The 17,829-nt window shown below is 39.9% G+C and overlaps 2 protein-coding genes and 1 non-coding gene across 3 annotated transcripts in view; 2 read left to right on the top strand and 1 right to left on the bottom strand.

Annotated features, from left to right (window-relative positions):
* LOC100489839 (putative ferric-chelate reductase 1) overlaps positions 1–1,444 on the bottom strand; it is a 64,786-nt gene extending 63,342 nt beyond the window's left edge. Inside the window, exon 1 of the mRNA XM_018093617.2 lies at positions 1,383–1,444. The gene's annotated coding sequence lies outside the window, so the exon portion shown is untranslated. The remainder of the gene's footprint in view (positions 1–1,382) is intronic.
* trnar-ucu lies at positions 806–890 on the top strand. The gene is given in 2 exon segments: positions 806–842; positions 855–890. It is a non-coding gene; the product is annotated as a tRNA-Arg (tRNA).
* Positions 1,445–1,524: 80 nt separating the features above from the next.
* gclm (glutamate-cysteine ligase, modifier subunit) lies at positions 1,525–17,458 on the top strand. The gene is made up of 7 exons (NM_001016536.2): positions 1,525–1,781; positions 4,657–4,722; positions 7,890–7,974; positions 9,319–9,375; positions 12,959–13,161; positions 15,585–15,699; positions 16,863–17,458. Exons 1-7 carry the CDS (start codon positions 1,656–1,658, stop codon positions 17,033–17,035), a joined length of 825 nt encoding a protein of 274 aa, NP_001016536.1. The 5' UTR covers positions 1,525–1,655; the 3' UTR covers positions 17,036–17,458.
* The last annotated feature ends 371 nt before the right edge of the window (positions 17,459–17,829 follow it).

Genomic DNA, 17,829 nt, shown 5'->3' with positions numbered 1-17,829 from the left:
CCTCTAAGTAGAGAAAAACAACTGGCTAAACTCTTCGGAGCATGGGTTCTTCTGTAAGCCCATCACTACACAGGCTTCGCCTTCTTAAACTTTAACCCTGTGATAACAGCGCTAATATTTTCATGTACATACAAATACATTGGTGTGGGTTTTGCTTCATTGAGCATTTCCCAAATTGTTTAGGCTTTTTCTCTCCCTTTGCGACCATTTATATCACATCAACAGTCAACTGAAACATTACACAGCAAAATTCGCATGAGTTGCAATACTAAGACCAATACAACACACGTGCAAATGAATACTGTAATACTGTAACGTCTTTAGTTCAGTTATTGCTCAATTTCGCATCACGAACTACTCAGCTCTTCTTTATGACAACACAATGCCACCAAGCGGCAGTTACCTTAACCAACAACTCACGTACAAATGACTTCACGAGCATGCGCGCCTCACCACAGTCTCTCCAGCCGTGCCTACACCATTAGTTTACTGACTGTACAGCGCATGCGTAACGTCTGACGTAACAAAGAACGTACGTCTGAAACCTTCAGGCACTGCGCCTGCGCGGTTCGATTCGGCTTGGCGGAAGAATGGTGGAGGATTTTATGGCGCATGCGCAAGTGAATTGCGCAACAGATTTTACGCTGTGAGACGAGTAATGGGAAAGATATTTTCGCTGCTTACGCTGAAGTTTCTTTGTCCAGTGTCGATCTTCAGTAGACAACATTTATTTAATATGGTTACACGTTAAACGTGTAATATGAAATAGTAATGTTAGCATTTTGCTTCAAATCCAACAGGTGTCGGCTCCGTGGCGCAATGGATAGCGCATTGGACTTCTAGCGGAGGAAGGCATTCAAAGGTTCCGGGTTCGAGTCCCGGCGGAGTCGCTTGTTTTAATACCGTATTTTAGATCAAGCTGTACGGATATCTCGGTTAACTGTATCGAATGTCATGCGTATAACATGCTGACCTGGCATATTAAAAGCCCTATTACTTCTGTCTTTAATCTGAGGTTATAATGAGCGCAAATGGGGTATCACGTCTGCAATTTCATACTAGACGTAAATGAAAACATCCCTGCGGGATTTCACTGAAAGAGGAAGGTGACTGGCTGAATGGAACGGCACATGAGCTCTCGTTTATCTATGTTACAGCTAGGGTTGCCGCCTGGCTGGCATTACCAGCCAAGGCCATGGCAGGTATTACACATTTACAGGCTTTTATACTTGACAGTAAATTTGCAATGAGTAGCCTCAGCAAGAGAGCAGCAATAAACTGGGGGTATTTTCTAAATACCTTGGGGAAAGGACAGCATCATTGTTATTATTGCCCAGTAGCACACACCCACACATACACACACGCAGATCATATGATACAACCTGAAGACGCAGAACTTCCGGCCGCTAGATGGCGCTCTCCTTACTCTGGCCCTTTTATAGTGCGTACCTTAATGTTTGCGAGAGCTGCACATGGTTCTCTATCCACCGGTAGCAGGCAAGCAGCAGGAGTGTGCGCAGGTTTCCGTAAGTCACGGTTACACAGCACTTTTATAACGGGGCCGAATTTCTGCTAAGTCACCGTCCTGTGCAAATAAGACCGCCTGGCCTTCACATTCAGAGAGGAAACGGCATTGGACGCACTTTAACTGCGACATGGGGACAGACAGCACTGCTGCTCGCACCTTGCTGGACAAGGCGGACAAACTCGTTATACAGACTGGTAACCTGCTAAACTGGGGATGCCTGAAGAAGAAATGCCCGAGCACCCCCAGCGAAGAGGTGAGCTCGCCCAGGGCTGATACGGGGTTCGGGCTGTGTGTGCGTTTAAACTGTGCTTTTCTTTTCTCTCTCTGAGACGCTGTTAGCGCTCTTCTTAGCGTCTAAATCCCTGTACTTGATCTCTTGCCCTGCCACTGTTTTGTGCCATGTACTGCCCCGTGTTATTAAAGGAGTTGTTCCCCCTGAATTATTTAGATATTAAAGTTACAGCTCTCCAGTTTGGAATTTCAGCAACAATCTGGTCGCTAGGGTCCAAATTACCCTAGAAACAAGGCATTGATTTGAATGAGAGACTGGAATATGTATAGGAGGGGGGCTGAATGTAAAGATAAGTAATAAAAAGTAAAATAAAACTGTAGCCTCACATAGCGACTGTTTTTGGCTGCTGGGTTTAGCATACCTCCCAACCGTCTCGATATTTATGACACTTCCCGATATTTATGACACTTCCCGCTGTCCTGGATTCTCTGTTAGATGTCCCGCTTTTCAGCTTTGCCATTTAATTGATTGCTGTGCCTGCTCTGCTACCCCAAGCTCACATCCTTACCTTGATGTTTAATTGTCCTGGGAGGAGCATTTGTGACAGGCAAGGGTTAACTATTGGCATTGGCTGCATTCCTCTCCTGCTCAGTGGGTCAGGGGCTGAGGGGGCTCTGTCTTTTATCAGGCAGAAGAGGCTGCTGCCTTTATTTGTGTGCTGGGCAGTTTCACCTTCCCACCCCTAACATATATCTCTCACTCCTGGGAATCTCATGCAGGGGGAGCACAGCATGCAGGGGGAGAGGTATCGCTCATTCATAAAATATAGCAGACATTTTAAAGGGGCCCTTTTAAGTCTGGGAACCATAGGCCTTGTTAATATGGCAAGAAATTCTAGTGGTACCATACCGCCCAACTGTCCCGCTTTCCGCGGGACAGTCCCGGTTTTGGTAGCGCATCCCGCTGTCCCGGATAGTTCCATGAATGTCCCGCATTTCCGTAATGCGGAACATTCATGGAACTATCCCTGACAGCGGGATGCGCTGGCTGTAGTCAGGCGTTCCTCTTCTGCAGCGTCTCCTCTCTATATGCGGCTCCTTGTTCGGCGGAGCCAGGCCCTTTTATAAGGTTGCGCCCGTGCGTATTGACGTCACACGGGCGCAACCTTATAAAAGGGCCTGGCTCCGCCGAACAAGGAGCCGCATATAGAGAGGAGCCGCCGCTGCAGCAGCAGCATGTATGGAGGCTCTGTGTATTGGGGGGGATACTGTGCATGGCGGGTACTGTGTATTGGGGGCTACTGTGTGTGGGGGGGCACATGTGTATGGGGGGGCACATCTGATACATAGTTATAACTCACTTATAACTGACTGCCTTCTCTCTATATTTGTATTTATATGTAGGAGTTTCTATATTGTTTTCCTTAGGTAGTACAGTATGAGGTTACAGCACATTTGCATCTGATCCCGCCATTTCATCTACAAAAAGGAGTATTTTTAAAAAAAATGGGGTGTGGTAATTGGGGCGTGGCCACATAAATGGGCGTTATCAAAGAAATTTGCCGTCCTGCATGCGTCAAGTCTTTGTCCCTCTTTTCATTTTTCAAATGTTGGGAGGTATGGGTTTAGTGACCCCCAAATGAAGGCTCGAATGAGGCAGAAGGCAAAAGAAAAAATGTAGACTAATTGGAAAGTTGGAAAGTTGTTTAGAATTGGCCATTCTATAACATACTAAAAGGTATCTTAAAGATTAACTACCCCTATATACCCCTATAAGTATAGTTAGCCATAGCTATTGCTATAGCAATGCTGCTAAGGGTGTTTCTAACTGGCCACGTAAAAAGCACATGCAAGTTGTTGCAGAGTTACATGGCACTTGCATCCACAGACTTGCACTTTGGTGGCAGCTCAGTTCTAACTCATTCATGCAGTTAGTAGTCATGTATAACATGTTCATACCCGTTTGTGCTGTTGCAAGCACTCAAATCAATATGGGTCCAGTTAGTACAACAGATAGCGGGTCCGCCATCAGAAAGTTTGGGGCCTTGTGCAAGTTATTTATGTTGGTCGCCCCCATGAACACGATGCACAATACCAACATTCTGGCCATGCCCCTTGGTTGCTACTCTATAGTAAGTAGTTCACATAAAGAGTTCCATTAATTAATGTACTAATTAACGGTCAGTTGGGGGTCAGTGGAGTTTGTCCTAAGTTTAAACCCTACATGCCTTCCTGCCCTCCTTTCCACTGTCATTGCTTGAGATAGAAGTTGGGTAAGTTTACATAACTGCCTAAGTTTAGGGGCCTAGTAACTAGTCAGTAATAATTCATAAAAAAAAGTCAGTCTTTTAATTGGGGGCCAGTGGAGTTTGTACGTAGGTTTCTTTGAAAGTATTTTTTGCATAAGTTAAGTAACATGTGTAAGCATAGGGGCCCAATGATGTTGCTGTGGGGACTAAATAACCAATCATTCCACTGTTGGAAAGTTAATGTAGATGAGGCTCATACAACTCAGTAAATCTGGACTGCTGTGTTGCAAACAGCTGGAAATAGATGAAAGCCACCAGGGGTTAGTGTGAGGTACAATCCGTGTGGGGTTTTAATAGGGAGAAGTTGGGATTAAGCAGGGGGGGACCAAGGGGTGCACAAGTTTTAAATCTGGCCCTGCATGCCAGTATGTTACTGGTTGGTTTATGTATGCCCGTCTGCAGGAATTACATTTTTCATTGATAATTAAGAAGTGGTTTGTGGAACAGTTTTCCTTTTTGCATGAATGTGAATTGATCTATCCGAGTACTGATTATATTGTTGCGAACTGAAAAAAATAGAGTATATGTATCATGTATTATTTTAACTTGAGCTCTGAAACTTTTTGAAAAGATGCCTTTGTTTTGCAGCTACAAGATTGCATCAGAACAACATTAAATGAATGGAGCCAAAAATTCAGTCCAGAACTTGTAAAGGTATTCGCTGCAATATGCACCTTCTTTAAACTGCTAATTTGTGTTTTGCAATGGTAATACTTTTAATAAGCTGAAATCTTTTTTTATCTTTAATAATTAAACTTACTGTACAGTGCTATATGCATGTTATATAAATAAAAAAATACTTGTGCCTGTATCAGATGTAATAGATTTGTTGCTATCAAAATTATCTGTATACTGGGAGCCTTCAAAAACAGATACAATGAAAGTAATAATAACAAAAATATGGAACTAAGAACAGCTAATTTAGCAATTCTGTTCTAAAAACAAATACCTTGTGTAATGTTAACAACCACTTAGAGCCAACATATTACACAGAGCTTTGGCATATACAGGTCCTTTTAAAAAAATTAGCATATTGTGATAAAGTTCATTATTTTCTGTAATGTACTGATAAACATTAGACTTTCATATATTTTAGATTCATTACACACAACTGAAGTAGTTCAAGCCTTTTCTTGTTTTAATATTGATGATTGTGGCATACAGCTCATGAAAACCCAAAATTCCTATCTCAAAAAATTAGCATATTTCATCCGCCCAATAAAAAAAAAGTGTTTTTAATACAAAAAAAGTCAACCTTCAAATAATTATGTTCAGTTATGCACTCAATACTTGGTCGGGAATCCTTTTGCAGAAATGACTGCTTCAATGCGGCGTGGCATGGAGGCAATCAGCCTGTGGCACTGCTCAGGTGTTATGGAGGCCCAGGATGCTTCAATAGCGGCCTTAAGCTCATCCAGAGTGTTGGCTCTTGTGTCTCTCAACTTTCTCTTCACAATATCCCACAGATTCTCTATGGGGTTCAGGTCAGGAGAGTTGGCAGGCCAATTGAGCACAGTAATACCATGGTCAGTAAACCATTTACCAGTGGTTTTGGCACTGTGAGCAGGTGCCAGGTCGTGCTGAAAAATGAAATCTTCATCTCCATAAAGCTTTTCAGCAGATGGAAGCATGAAGTGCTCCAAAATCTCCTGATAGCTAGCTGCATTGACCCTGCCCTTGATAAAACACAGTGGACCAACACCAGCAGCTGACATGGCACCCCAGACCATCACTGACTGTGGGTACTTGACACTGGACTTCAGGCATTTTGGCATTTCCCTCTCCCCAGTCTTCCTCCAGACTCTGGCACCTTGATTTCCGAATGGCATACTTTGGACCACTGAGCAACAGTCCAGTGCTGCTTCTCTGTAGCCCAGGTCAGGCGCTTCTGCCGCTGTTTCTGGTTCAAAAGTGGCTTAACCTGGGGAATGCGGCACCTGTAGCCCATTTCCTGCACGCGCCTGTACACGGTGGCTCTGGATGTTTCTACTCCAGACTCAGTCCACTGCTTCCGCAGGTCCCCCAAGGTCAGGAATCGGTCCTTCTCCACAATCTTCCTCAGGGCCCAGTCACCTCTTCTCGTTGTGCAGCATTTTCTGCCACACTTTTTCCTTCCCACAGACTTCCCACTGAGGTGCCTTGATACAGCACTCTGGGAACAGCCTATTTGTTCAGAAATTTCTTTCTGTGTCTTACCCTCTTGCTTGAGGGTGTCAATGATGGCCTTCTGGACAGCAGTCAGGTCGGCAGTCTTACCCATGATTGCGGTTTTGAGTAATGAACCAGGCTGGGAGTTTTTAAAAGCCTCAGGAATCTTTTGCAGGTTTTTAGAGTTAATTTGTTGATTCAGATGATTAGGTTAATAGCTCATTTAGAGAACCTTTTCATGATATGCTAATTTTTTGAGATAGGAATTTTGGGTTTTCATGAGCTGTATGCCACAATCATCAATATTAAAACAAGAAAAGGCTTGAACTACTTCAGTTGTGTGTAATGAATCTAAAATATATGAAAGTCTAATGTTTATCAGTACATTACAGAAAATAATGAACTTTATCACAATATGCTAATTTTTTGAAAAGGACCTGTATAAGACATACATTTGTATAAGCAAACTTGCCATATTTTTATATATTGATAAACAAGCCTCTTTGTTGGCTCTTGTGGTCATCAATTGCATTATGGGCATGGCAAAGTATAATTTTGCAAGAAAACACCAGGATTTGCCAGTGGTGTCTGGTATTTACTGAAGGTAACCTTTGATCATGTAAGTTTTTCATCCTATGATCAGTTTGCATTGTCAAGGTTGTTGGTGGGTTTTTTGTTAAGCAGATATTGTGGTACGGACAGCCCCGTGGCTCCTGCACTTTTAGTCCCCCTAGCCATTTTCCCTGACATACCCTATACCACAGAGTCTTATCAATGTACCCCTATTGCTTTTATTCCTGGTGACTTCTAATATCCTCATATTTAGTTAGAGGCATATTACCTCATATATGCTGCTTGTTTCTTGCAATTGAGAAAAACATGAAAGGTCCTTGGTGTATACACCAAAAAAATCAGTGCTTGTCATTGCGAAGTGTCATCATTGTAATTCATATTTAACCGGGCTTTTGTCTTAGACCAGACAGTTGTTTGAACAGACACATTCTTGCTTCTTTCGGTTAAACAAACAGGGAATTTGGTACCATTATTGAACCATGTTCTATCATTTACACAGTAAGGAAAACATGTTTAATGCCTCAGTGCATGTTTGGAAAAAGAATTTCCCTTAGATTTGGTTTATGGGAATGTATGTTTTATGGAATTTTGTTGTAATGCACTGGTAGCATTAATAATACTGCTGTTTGTCTGCCTGGGCCTTATTTATAAATGTTTGGCAATTTTGAGCCAGAGCCTTAGGAACCATTAGCAACAGGCTTAACCATCACATATTTATTTTGGGACCAACAGTATTTTGTATTCAAATTTGTAGAAAGAACTTGATACCTTCCCCCCAGTATTTGGGCACTGCCCCACCAGCTACAAAAATCACTTTTTCCCTAGGGCTTAATTATCTTTAAGATTTGTAGATTATGAAGACTAAATTGGTTCCCCTGCACCCTCCAAATTTCTTGTGTTTGTGTGTATACCTTTTTTTCCTACCATTACTAAGATTAGTGCTGTTTTTTTTGTTTCTCATAACAAATATTTTTATGTTATTGAAATTGCATTTTTGCATATGCATTGCTGTTACCTTCTTGTCCCATCCATTTACTCAAGCAGCTATTGTTCGTGGAAAAACAATATTGTTCTCCTAAATTGCTTGCTCATTCTCCTAGGAAATCCCTCAGACTCTTGAATGTACAGTTCCCCAGGCAATGGAAACCATAAATCTTGATGAAAGAGAAGAAATGAAAGTATCAGGTACATAAAATACGTATTTATATTAATAAGCTGGCCATACACGCACCAATTTAGTTGTACGAAATGTAGTTTAGGCTAATGTCCCATAGAGCAAGTTAGTAATCCGCAATAGATTCCTGCAACCGCGGGCGACTTACCACTCCGAAATGCCTTTACAGCAACAAAAGGAGACGCCGGTGGAAAGGCATTTTGAATCGGTTAGTCACCCACTGTAGCAGAGAAATATTGTGGATGATTAACTTGCTCTGTGAGACAATAACCTTAAATTTCATTCAGATAACTATATAGTTTATTATTATTAAGTCTATGCATGTATTATGTATCTGACCATAAGCTTGGGTGACCTACAATGCATTTCTGGGTGGTCATTTTCGTATGATTGTTGTCTGACAATTTTTTTATGTTAAGAAAATCCTGAAGAAAAATTTGTTATCTTTAGTATTTTATCCTGCAATTATAATCTGAATGCTCATTTTGGCTTGTTGTGTATAAATATATGATCGATATCCAAACATTAGTCAGAAGAAGAGTAAAATCTGAACATGTATGGCCAGCTATATGTATATAAAGGGATAATGACACCAAAAATCATAATGCTTTTTAAACCTCTCATTGCTATATTATTGTATTAGCTTTCTCATTTCAGTGTAAAACTACTTGGCTATTACACTTATATTTCCTGTACTATCTCCTATTTAACTGCCTGAGGGCGCCGCCATGTTTGTGCTGCAAAAGTCGGTTGGTGTTTAAAGCAAGACTTTTTTCTGTCAAATATCTACAGCAGGTCGCAAAATTGACCTCTTACAGCAAAGAGTTAAAGGCTGTGGTTTCTCAGAGCAGCGTGCAGGACGTTGTTCTGGGCTGTGTCCGGCATTAAAGTATGTGGGAGCGGGGAGACAACACAGGTCGCACAGGCACGAGCAGATAATAAACAGCATGATTAATAGACCGCAAACTCACAGTTCAGATGTGAGGAGAAACCGGTCACTTTTTTAGGTAATGCACGGACTGCCTAGAAGTAAGGGGAAAAAAAAGCAGGTCCTGCCTATGTCATGTGATGTCAGTGAAGAGATAGATAACAGACAGGGAAAGAAGTGGCAGTCGGGCTGTAAAACAGTCGGGATCAATCTTCAAGGTACTGGCAAAAGCAAAAGTTTAAACAAAAAATGGTCAGCATGACCTATAGCTAACTTTTGATGCACATTATTATTTTGAAAAGTCATTTTTTTGTGTCAGTATCGCTTAATCTTTGTGTTGAGCTTGTGAGAGACACTGTGATGATAACAGTATTATACCTGCTTATGTGCAAGCTAGCAGTTCTTTTTGTTTGTTTTCCTTAAACAGTGAAACTGTTCATTGTGAGTCCCAGTCATTCATCAGTCACGCAGGCCATAGATATGGGTAAGTTAATTTACAGTACTTTATTGCACAAGTGCAGTTGCAAATAGCAACCAATCAGGTCTTTGCTGTCATTTTCCTAAGTTGAACAGGTTGCACTGATGGTCCAGATACCAGACCAAATCTGAATCATCATTTGCAAATTCACATTTGAGCAAAATAAAAAATACTATATAATTTGTGTTACTTAAAAATATGGATTTACATGCCTGTGAATTGATTACTAAAGAAGGGGTTAGTGTAAGTGTCCAATTTAAAGGGGACTGAGTCTTTTATTTAAGAGATGCATATTTAAGTCCACCCCCTTCGATATATACAGTGGCTTGCAAAAGTATTCGGCCCCCTTGAACTTTTCCACATTTTGTCACATTACAGCCACAAACATGAATCAATTTTATTGGAATTCCACGTAAAAGACCAATACAAAGTGGTGTACACATGAGAAGTGGATCGAAAATCATACATGATTCCAAACATTTTTTACAAATAACTGCAAAGTGGGGTGTGCGTAATTATTCAGCCCCCTGAGTCAATACTTTGTAGAACCACCTTTTGCTGCAATTACAGCTGCCAGGCTTTTAGGGTATGTCTCTACCAGCTTTGCACATATAGAGACTGAAATCCTTGCCCATTCTTCTTTGCAAAACAGCTCCAGCTCAGTCAGATTAGATGGACAGCGTTTGTGAACAGCAGTTTTCAGATCTTGCCACAGATTCTCGATTGGATTTAGATCTGGACTTTGACTGGGCCATTCTAACAAATGGATATGTTTTGTTTTAAACCATTCCATTGTTGCCCTGGCTTTATGTTTAGGGTTGTTGTCCTGCTGGAAGGTGAACCTCCGCCCCAGTCTCAAGTCTTTTGCAGACTCCAAGAGGTTTTCTTCCAAGATTGCCCTGTATTTGGCTCCATCCATCTTCCCATCAACTCTGACATAGCGTTTTGCATTTTGGCCTCATCTGACCAGAGCACCTTCTTCCACATGTTTGCTGTGTTCCCCACATGGCTTGTGGCAAACTGCAAATGGGACTTCTTATGGTTTTCTGTTAAGAATGGCTTTCTTCTTGCCACCCTTTTATAAAGGCCAACTTTGTGCAGTGCACGACTAATAGTTGTCCTATGGACAGATTCCCCCACCTGAGCTGTAGATCTCTGCAGCTCGTCCAGAGTCACCATGGGCCTTTTGGCTGCATTTCTGATCAGCGCTCTCCTTGTTCGGCCTGTGAGGTTTAGGTGGACGGCCTTGTCTTGGTAGGTTTACAGTTGTGCCATACTCCTTCCATTTCTGAATGATTGCTTGAACAGTGCTCCTGCTTTAAATTTCTCAATAACTTTATCCCTGACCTGTCTGGTGTGTTCTTTGGACTTCATGGTGTTGTTGCTCACCAATATTCTCTTAGACAACCTCTGAGGCCGTCACAGAGCAGCTGTATTTGTACTGACATTAGATTACACACAGGCGCACTCTATTTAGTCATTAGCACTCATCAGGCAATGTCTATGGGCAACTGACTGCACTCAGACCAAAGGGGGCTGAATAATTACACACACCCCACTTTGCAGTTATTTATTTGTAAAAAATGTTTGGAATCATGTATGATTTTCGTTCCACTTCTCACGTGTACACCACTTTGTATTGGTCTTTCACGTGGAATTCCAATAAAATTGATTCATGTTTGTGGCTGTAATGTGATAAAATGTGGAAAAGTTCAAGGGGGCCGAATACTTTTGCAAGCCACTGTATGATTGTACTTTTGTTCAGACCAGGTTCTGTGCATAAACACAGTCAAATACTGGTAAGGGAACAGCATGGGGGTCAGCAATTCTCAAATCATTAGATTGCTGTTCTCCTGCTTACCTGTAATACAACATAATATAACCACCTAGTTTTACTTGCTCTTTAAAGAGATGTTGTGGCATTCTTCAAATACACACTGTAATTAATACAGACTTATAATTTGTTTAGTTATATGCTGTACAGTTTGTAGTGAATAATGTACCCCTGGTTGAAAAACATAAGAATAATATAAATCGCCAAGGTATTCCATGATCATTTCAAGTTACAGTGCTAAAGGTGGATGCAGTAGCCTCATATTTTACATCAGGGGACAAAAGTACATCAGTAAGCACAGATTATGATATAATTTACATGATATTCATGGTTCTTGTGTATTATATGTAGTTATTTCACTTCATAGTGTACAGCATAAATTAGATCTGAAATCTTATTTAGCCTGACCTCATTTGTCCTTATACAAGCTGCTATAAAAAGTCAGTGATATAAAAAGAGCTGGCAGTGATGGTACTGCCTGAGTAGGAAATAAACTGTCATTTTGTGGATTAAGTGGCTGGCTTCAACAATCATGGTCTCTAAGTAAACAAAAGAGTATTAAATGAATGTTACTACAGGACCAAAGCACAAATTTCCATATCCTGCCACAAAAGGGCGACATTGTTCCTCAAGGTTTCCTGTATTAAGTACCAATAATGTTAATATTACTCTTGAGAATACTATGTGAATTTTAGTTGCAACAGAATCAGGACTGCTCCCCTAAAATAAAAAGACACAAATGTCTGACTATCAGATGTTAATACGCTTGCCCTACTTGCACTTCAGTAAATTGCTGATGTTGCCAAAAGATTAAGCATATGTTATATTTTCATATTTACCCTTTGAGTGGCTCAGTATCAGCCACGCTGATAAATAAAGCATGTATGTGGGCGCAGCCTTTGCATGCAAAGGAAGAGACAGCATGTGGGTTGGATATGGACATGTTCATACATTATCTTCAGTTGGCATGTAATTCATCTTGCACAACATTAAGGTGTAGCATGCAAAAGGAACCTGTTACGTACAACCTGGCAGGTGTTTAGTACAGGACTGCCAATTTTCAAAAAATGTTTTCTATGGTCTTTGGCACACCTGGCATTTTGTCTGCCACAGTCCTTTAGCCTCCCAGCCTTCACCTTTTATTGGTTACCATTTATAATATTTGGAAAAGCTCTGACTACAGTAGATACTTGGAAACACTTATTTTTGTATCTGCCAATAGCAGGGTGCTTGTCAAGTTAGTGTTCTTGTGGAGAAAAAAAAAAGGCAAACCTATTTGTTTCCTTACCACACTTACTGTAATAGAAGAAGCCTATAGGACTTTGCACTTTTGCAAATAAACTGCACAGTCCTAATGGCTTTCTAATTAAAGCGAGTAAGGTGCAGGCATGTTAGAAGAGCAGGGTGCCAAAAAAAAGCACTGGGGCATTCCTATTTTTGGGGGTTTTTTTGTTTTTGTTTTTTATTAATGGCAAGCGATAACTTGCGAGTTACGAAGTATAGATTATCTCCTTCCTTCCTTCCTACGAGCATTTTGGTGGTCAGATCACATTGTGTGCTATTGACATACATACAAGAGTAAGTAAATTACCTTTTCCTTTCATGATACATGGCTACATGGATATTTTAGTCAATTACATCAGTGTTTTTAGATTTTACATGTAATACAAACAAAACTAATGATATGTTTAAAGTATGAGTATAAGATATTTTAAAGTCATGTGATAATTTCACGCCTTTCATTTTTTTGCTTAGCGTGTTCAACCCTTGGAGTTGCCCAGATAGATTCAATGATCATTGCTCCACCTCCTTTGGAAGATGGAAGAAGTTTTTCTTTGGAGAATTTACAGCCTTACTGGGAAGAGCTTGAAAGTCTTGTTCGAAATGGAAAAGTGGTTTCCATAGGGACATCAGACTTGGATAAAGCACTTTTGGAACAGCTTTACCTCTGGTCCCAGGTGAGGCACTTATTGTGTTGCAACACTAATTACCAGTCACCATACAGTTATTATTATAAATAATACACAAAAAAGCAAGTAGATATTTAGATTGTATGATTTTTCTCCTTTTTAAACAAAACTGTTCCAGCTGATAAAAGTGAAGGGGCGTTGATTTATTTAACTTGTTTAAAAGTTATTGAAAATAATTTGTTAAAAATAGGGTTTAAATAGAAAAACACAAAGAAAAAGAGCATAAATTAGTTAACATCTTAATATGGGAGAGAGGCATCCACAGCTAATCAAATTTTCATAAAAAGGTGATACAAGAGATTTAAAGGAGTCAGCCACCCAAAAAAATGATTTCGTAAAGAAAGAAAAGGTATCAATAAGACTGGACACTATTATTATTAGTTTGTCATTAGTTCATTGCTTACAATGGGTAGTGTGTTTTAAATCGGTATTAATTAAATTTTCCTGGTGAAACTGGCCTGTACATGCAGGGAAATTCAGACGCATCTAAGTTGATTATGGCAGTATGATCATGTAAGGTCACACAAAGATGGTCAAATAACTTGGTCTGATCGATAACTTTGATCACACTGACATCTCGCATTCATTTTAGAAAGATTTCATCTGACAGGAGTTACACTCGAGTGGCAAAGCATTAAAGGAGCATGCCACAAGAAGCAAGGTTCTTTAAAGACAACTGGCCGCCTATCTTACTTGTCATAGCCAGCCAGACAGTATTATGCTGGAAAGCATTTGTTTAAAGTGCATCCGTTTGCTGGACTTTAAAAGCTAAAACACCAGCAGCTGAAATATGAAATTGTATTTTGTAATGTCCTCTGTTCAATAAATAATCATAGCTTAACATCAACTCATATAAAAGGAAGTAAATTTGCTCTGTAAAATAATATAGGGGTTTGCATATATTTATTTATTGCCAAATAGGCAGAAATGTATGGAGGCTGTACAATGAATGTTCCTTTTACATAGGCCCCACTATAATGCAGCAGCCACTAGGTGGTGTTCTTTTATAGAATGTTGCTGTTAAGGCAAGCCATAAGTCCGTTCTCGCTTATATTATTGAGTTTATATTTGCAAATATGCAAGGGCTCATTTATTATTGGTCTGGATGTAAGTGTAAAAGTATTAAGGGGGTTGCATAATTTTGCTCATAAAGGTGACACTTGTGTCTGGCTAAGTGCCTGTGTTTTACACCTTTTAAAGGGAGTATCTAGGCAACTAGCCATTAGGGTGCACCACGTGTGAGTTATTAAGTTAGGCATTGGAGGATTTGGACACATTGTTGCAAAGGGGCACTCATAAATAAAGCTTAACTTTTATTAGATACTAGGTACCATAAACTACTGCTCCCAATATTCACAGTGTTGAGAGAGCTAGTATGTATCTGGCAGGAAGCCCAGTATTAGTTAGTACAATATTTGGAACCTGGATTGAGGGTTTATCTAGCATTAAACTGTGACAAGAGATATAGGGTTCAGTGTGACCTGTTGGAGGCGGTTTAAATAGGTTTGGTGCCTAATCACCTGAGCGATGGGATTCAAGCGTTTGCCTACTGCCAATTATTCTATTTCTAGTTGCTTTTATTACAAATTCTTGAAGGAGTAACTAAGCATACCATCAGCAACCTTGTCTTGTAAGTGGTGCGATTTGAAGACATGCCCACTATCACTTATTTTATTTTGGTTCTTTATCCCTCATTAATAAATAACCCCAATTTAGGGGGTGCAAACCTACAACCTTGAATCATACCTCCGCATTCTCACCCCATAATCCTCTCCACTTTAACAAAGGTATGTGCCTGCTGTTCTTGAAACATATTACAGCAGGGTACTATGCAAATACAGCTTCATTGAGGAGCATACCTACAACCAGAATGTATACCTCAGGCATCCACTACATTTTATAGCTGCACAAATAGTGTCTTGGCCTTTGCAGTATTCAAACTGTGTGGTTGTGCATAAGCAAGTGGGGTGCCAAGTAGGCTTTGTCCTTCAATCTTAAGACTTCAAAAATCTAATATTAGCTTTTCAGTATACACTGAAGGGAAAGCAGCTGTAGACAGATTATCTAAACAGCCACTGAAGTATTTTGCTATTGTAGGGCCAGCCTTGATAATATCAAACCTTATTGTGTCTTTTGTTCAGTATCTTTTGCCTTTTCTGTCTAGTAATATGGGTAATAATCATTAATCATAAATGGTGCATTATACACATAGTGAGTTTCACAGCTGAACCTTTTGGGGTCTCTAGTAGGAGATTTTTATCACAAAGTTGCATGCAAGCCATGCTCAGCCAAGACACAAAGCAGTAATCTTGTAACTGTATTATATTAATACCCAATTAAAATCTGAAGGTACACATTTCTCATAATAGATAACCTTATATATTTTTTTTTTTTTTTTAATGCTCATGCAGGTAAAGCCAGCCAGTAATCAAGTGAACCTTGCATCATGCTGTATAATGCCACCTGATCTTACAGAGTTTGCAAAACAGTTTGACATCCAGCTGCTAACACACAATGACCCCAAAGGTAAGCATATAAAAAAACACTGTAATAGTTAAGATGGGGAATACAGAAATAATTTGGTACAAACAAAGGGTAGAACCTTTTCCACAAATCCAAGCTACATTTCATTAAACTTTACATTAAACATTACATTTTTGTTGAGCTAATGCTGTTGTAAATTAGACCATCTTTTCCACCACTGCGGTGGAGAATTTTATCATGGATTAAACCCTAGCCCAACCCCAGACCTGCTCCCTACTTTTTCCATGCATCGTGTGTAACTTTCAAAAGTGCCTTTAACAGCAGGACCATTCACAGTTGAAGTGAAGCAAGATTGTGCCTGCCAACCCCACTACACCACTCTGCATATTTATATCCGGTACAGAGATGGGCACTTTTGAAAGTAACTGTTGGTGGTGGCAGGGGGCTGATTTTCATACTGTCTACAATTTTTGTAGTGTCTAGGAATGCACCAAATCCACTATTTTGTATCTCACCGAACCCCCAATCCTTCATGAAAGATTTGGGCAAATGCGGTATCCTAATTTGCATATGCCAATATGGTTGTGGAAGGGTTAACACACGGTGAAAAAATTTCAACTTCTGTGTTTATGACAAAAAGTTGCGTGATTATAAGGATTCAGTTTGAATCTCGGCCGAATCCTGAACCAAATTGTGTGCATCCCTAGTTGTGTCCCCTATGGCACAAATACATTTCACCATTCAGGTCTGTCTGTTTCCAAAACATTTAAACCTATTTTTTGCTACAGTTAAGGTGTCCATACATGGGTAGGTTTAAGCTGCTGATTCTAGTCCTTTAGACAGATTCAGCAACTTATCTGTCTGTGTATGGGGACCCCCAAGGGATATACCAGACTAGTATGTGGCCGAAAATTGGGCAGGTGTCAATCGGGCACGTTTGTTTTTGAGTTACATCAGGGTCAGCATCGGCTTAATCATGCGGTCCTCGCTCTAACTGCTCCAATCAAATCTGCTCGTTTGATGATTTCACCAAACCAGCTAATCTTATAATGTATGGCCACCTTTAGGTTGTGTGGCTTATTCTGTAGAAAACTTTTGCTAATTTATCCATGAGCATGGACATTGGTAAAAATGTTCTGAATTCTACTGCAAACAATGTCACAAAATTCTTAATTTCTCAAGAATAAGTTTTCTTGTTGTTGTAGAGCTCCTTTCTGAAGAAGCCTTTCAAGAAGCCCTGAAAGAATCTGCACAAGAATGTCATTCCAGTGCCTGGTCACCTATCTGGATTTTAAGATACTCTGTCATAGTGAAAACACGAGGAATTATTAAATTAAAAGGATACATTTTGCAGGCTCAAAGGAAAGGTTCCCTTTAGCCCCAATAAAGCACACTGACCTGGTTCTCAGACGCACAGCTATTTTACGTAAATGGAGGCATTTATTTACAAGACCAAGTTTGTCAGTTCAATTGTATTATCTATATATACAGAGATTTGTTTACAAAATGAGCTAATTTATGACAAAACTGCAATCTGTAGTATGGAGAGCATGCTCTGCTATTGTAGGAAGTGTGTATTGTTTTAACATGTACTACACTGGGCCAACATCTAGTCTATAAAATTGCTGTTTTATGTTGGAGGCTACTGAAAATATGCTATAGACATTTTGTTTTCCTAACACAGAATGATGTTTTGAGTCACATATATCTGGTAATCAGTAAATTGTTTTATAGGTCATTTTGTAACTTTGGAGATTAATTAACACACTAAAACCAGGTCATAACCTTGTGGATATCTAAATTGTATAATGTGTTTGCTTAGAAACATTTGCATCTTTGTGGCACATAATCTGTTGCAAAACTGTAGCCATGAGATATACAAACATATTATTAACATAGTTTGCAAACTTGTTGCACATTTACTATTGATGGAATCCTGGCTACATTCCCATTGCCAGTGCTTTCTGATACCTGCTAAATAGACAAATGAATTGGGCTTGCTTTCAGTAGTCAAAGCTAGAGTAAGGATATGTGGACATTCTGGACCTGGGTTGCAGAACTTGAGTCTGCACTTAAAGGAGAATGCAAGTCAAAATTTAAAAAGCATACTGCCCAATAGTCCTCCTATTGTTTAGTAAAAACGCCACACTTTTGGCTCACCTAATCAAATAT

This window comes from Xenopus tropicalis, chromosome 4 (assembly GCF_000004195.4).
Source record: "Xenopus tropicalis strain Nigerian chromosome 4, UCB_Xtro_10.0, whole genome shotgun sequence".
Lineage (NCBI taxonomy): Eukaryota > Metazoa > Chordata > Amphibia > Anura > Pipidae > Xenopus > Xenopus tropicalis.
This window is presented reverse-complemented; position numbering and strand designations above follow the sequence as displayed.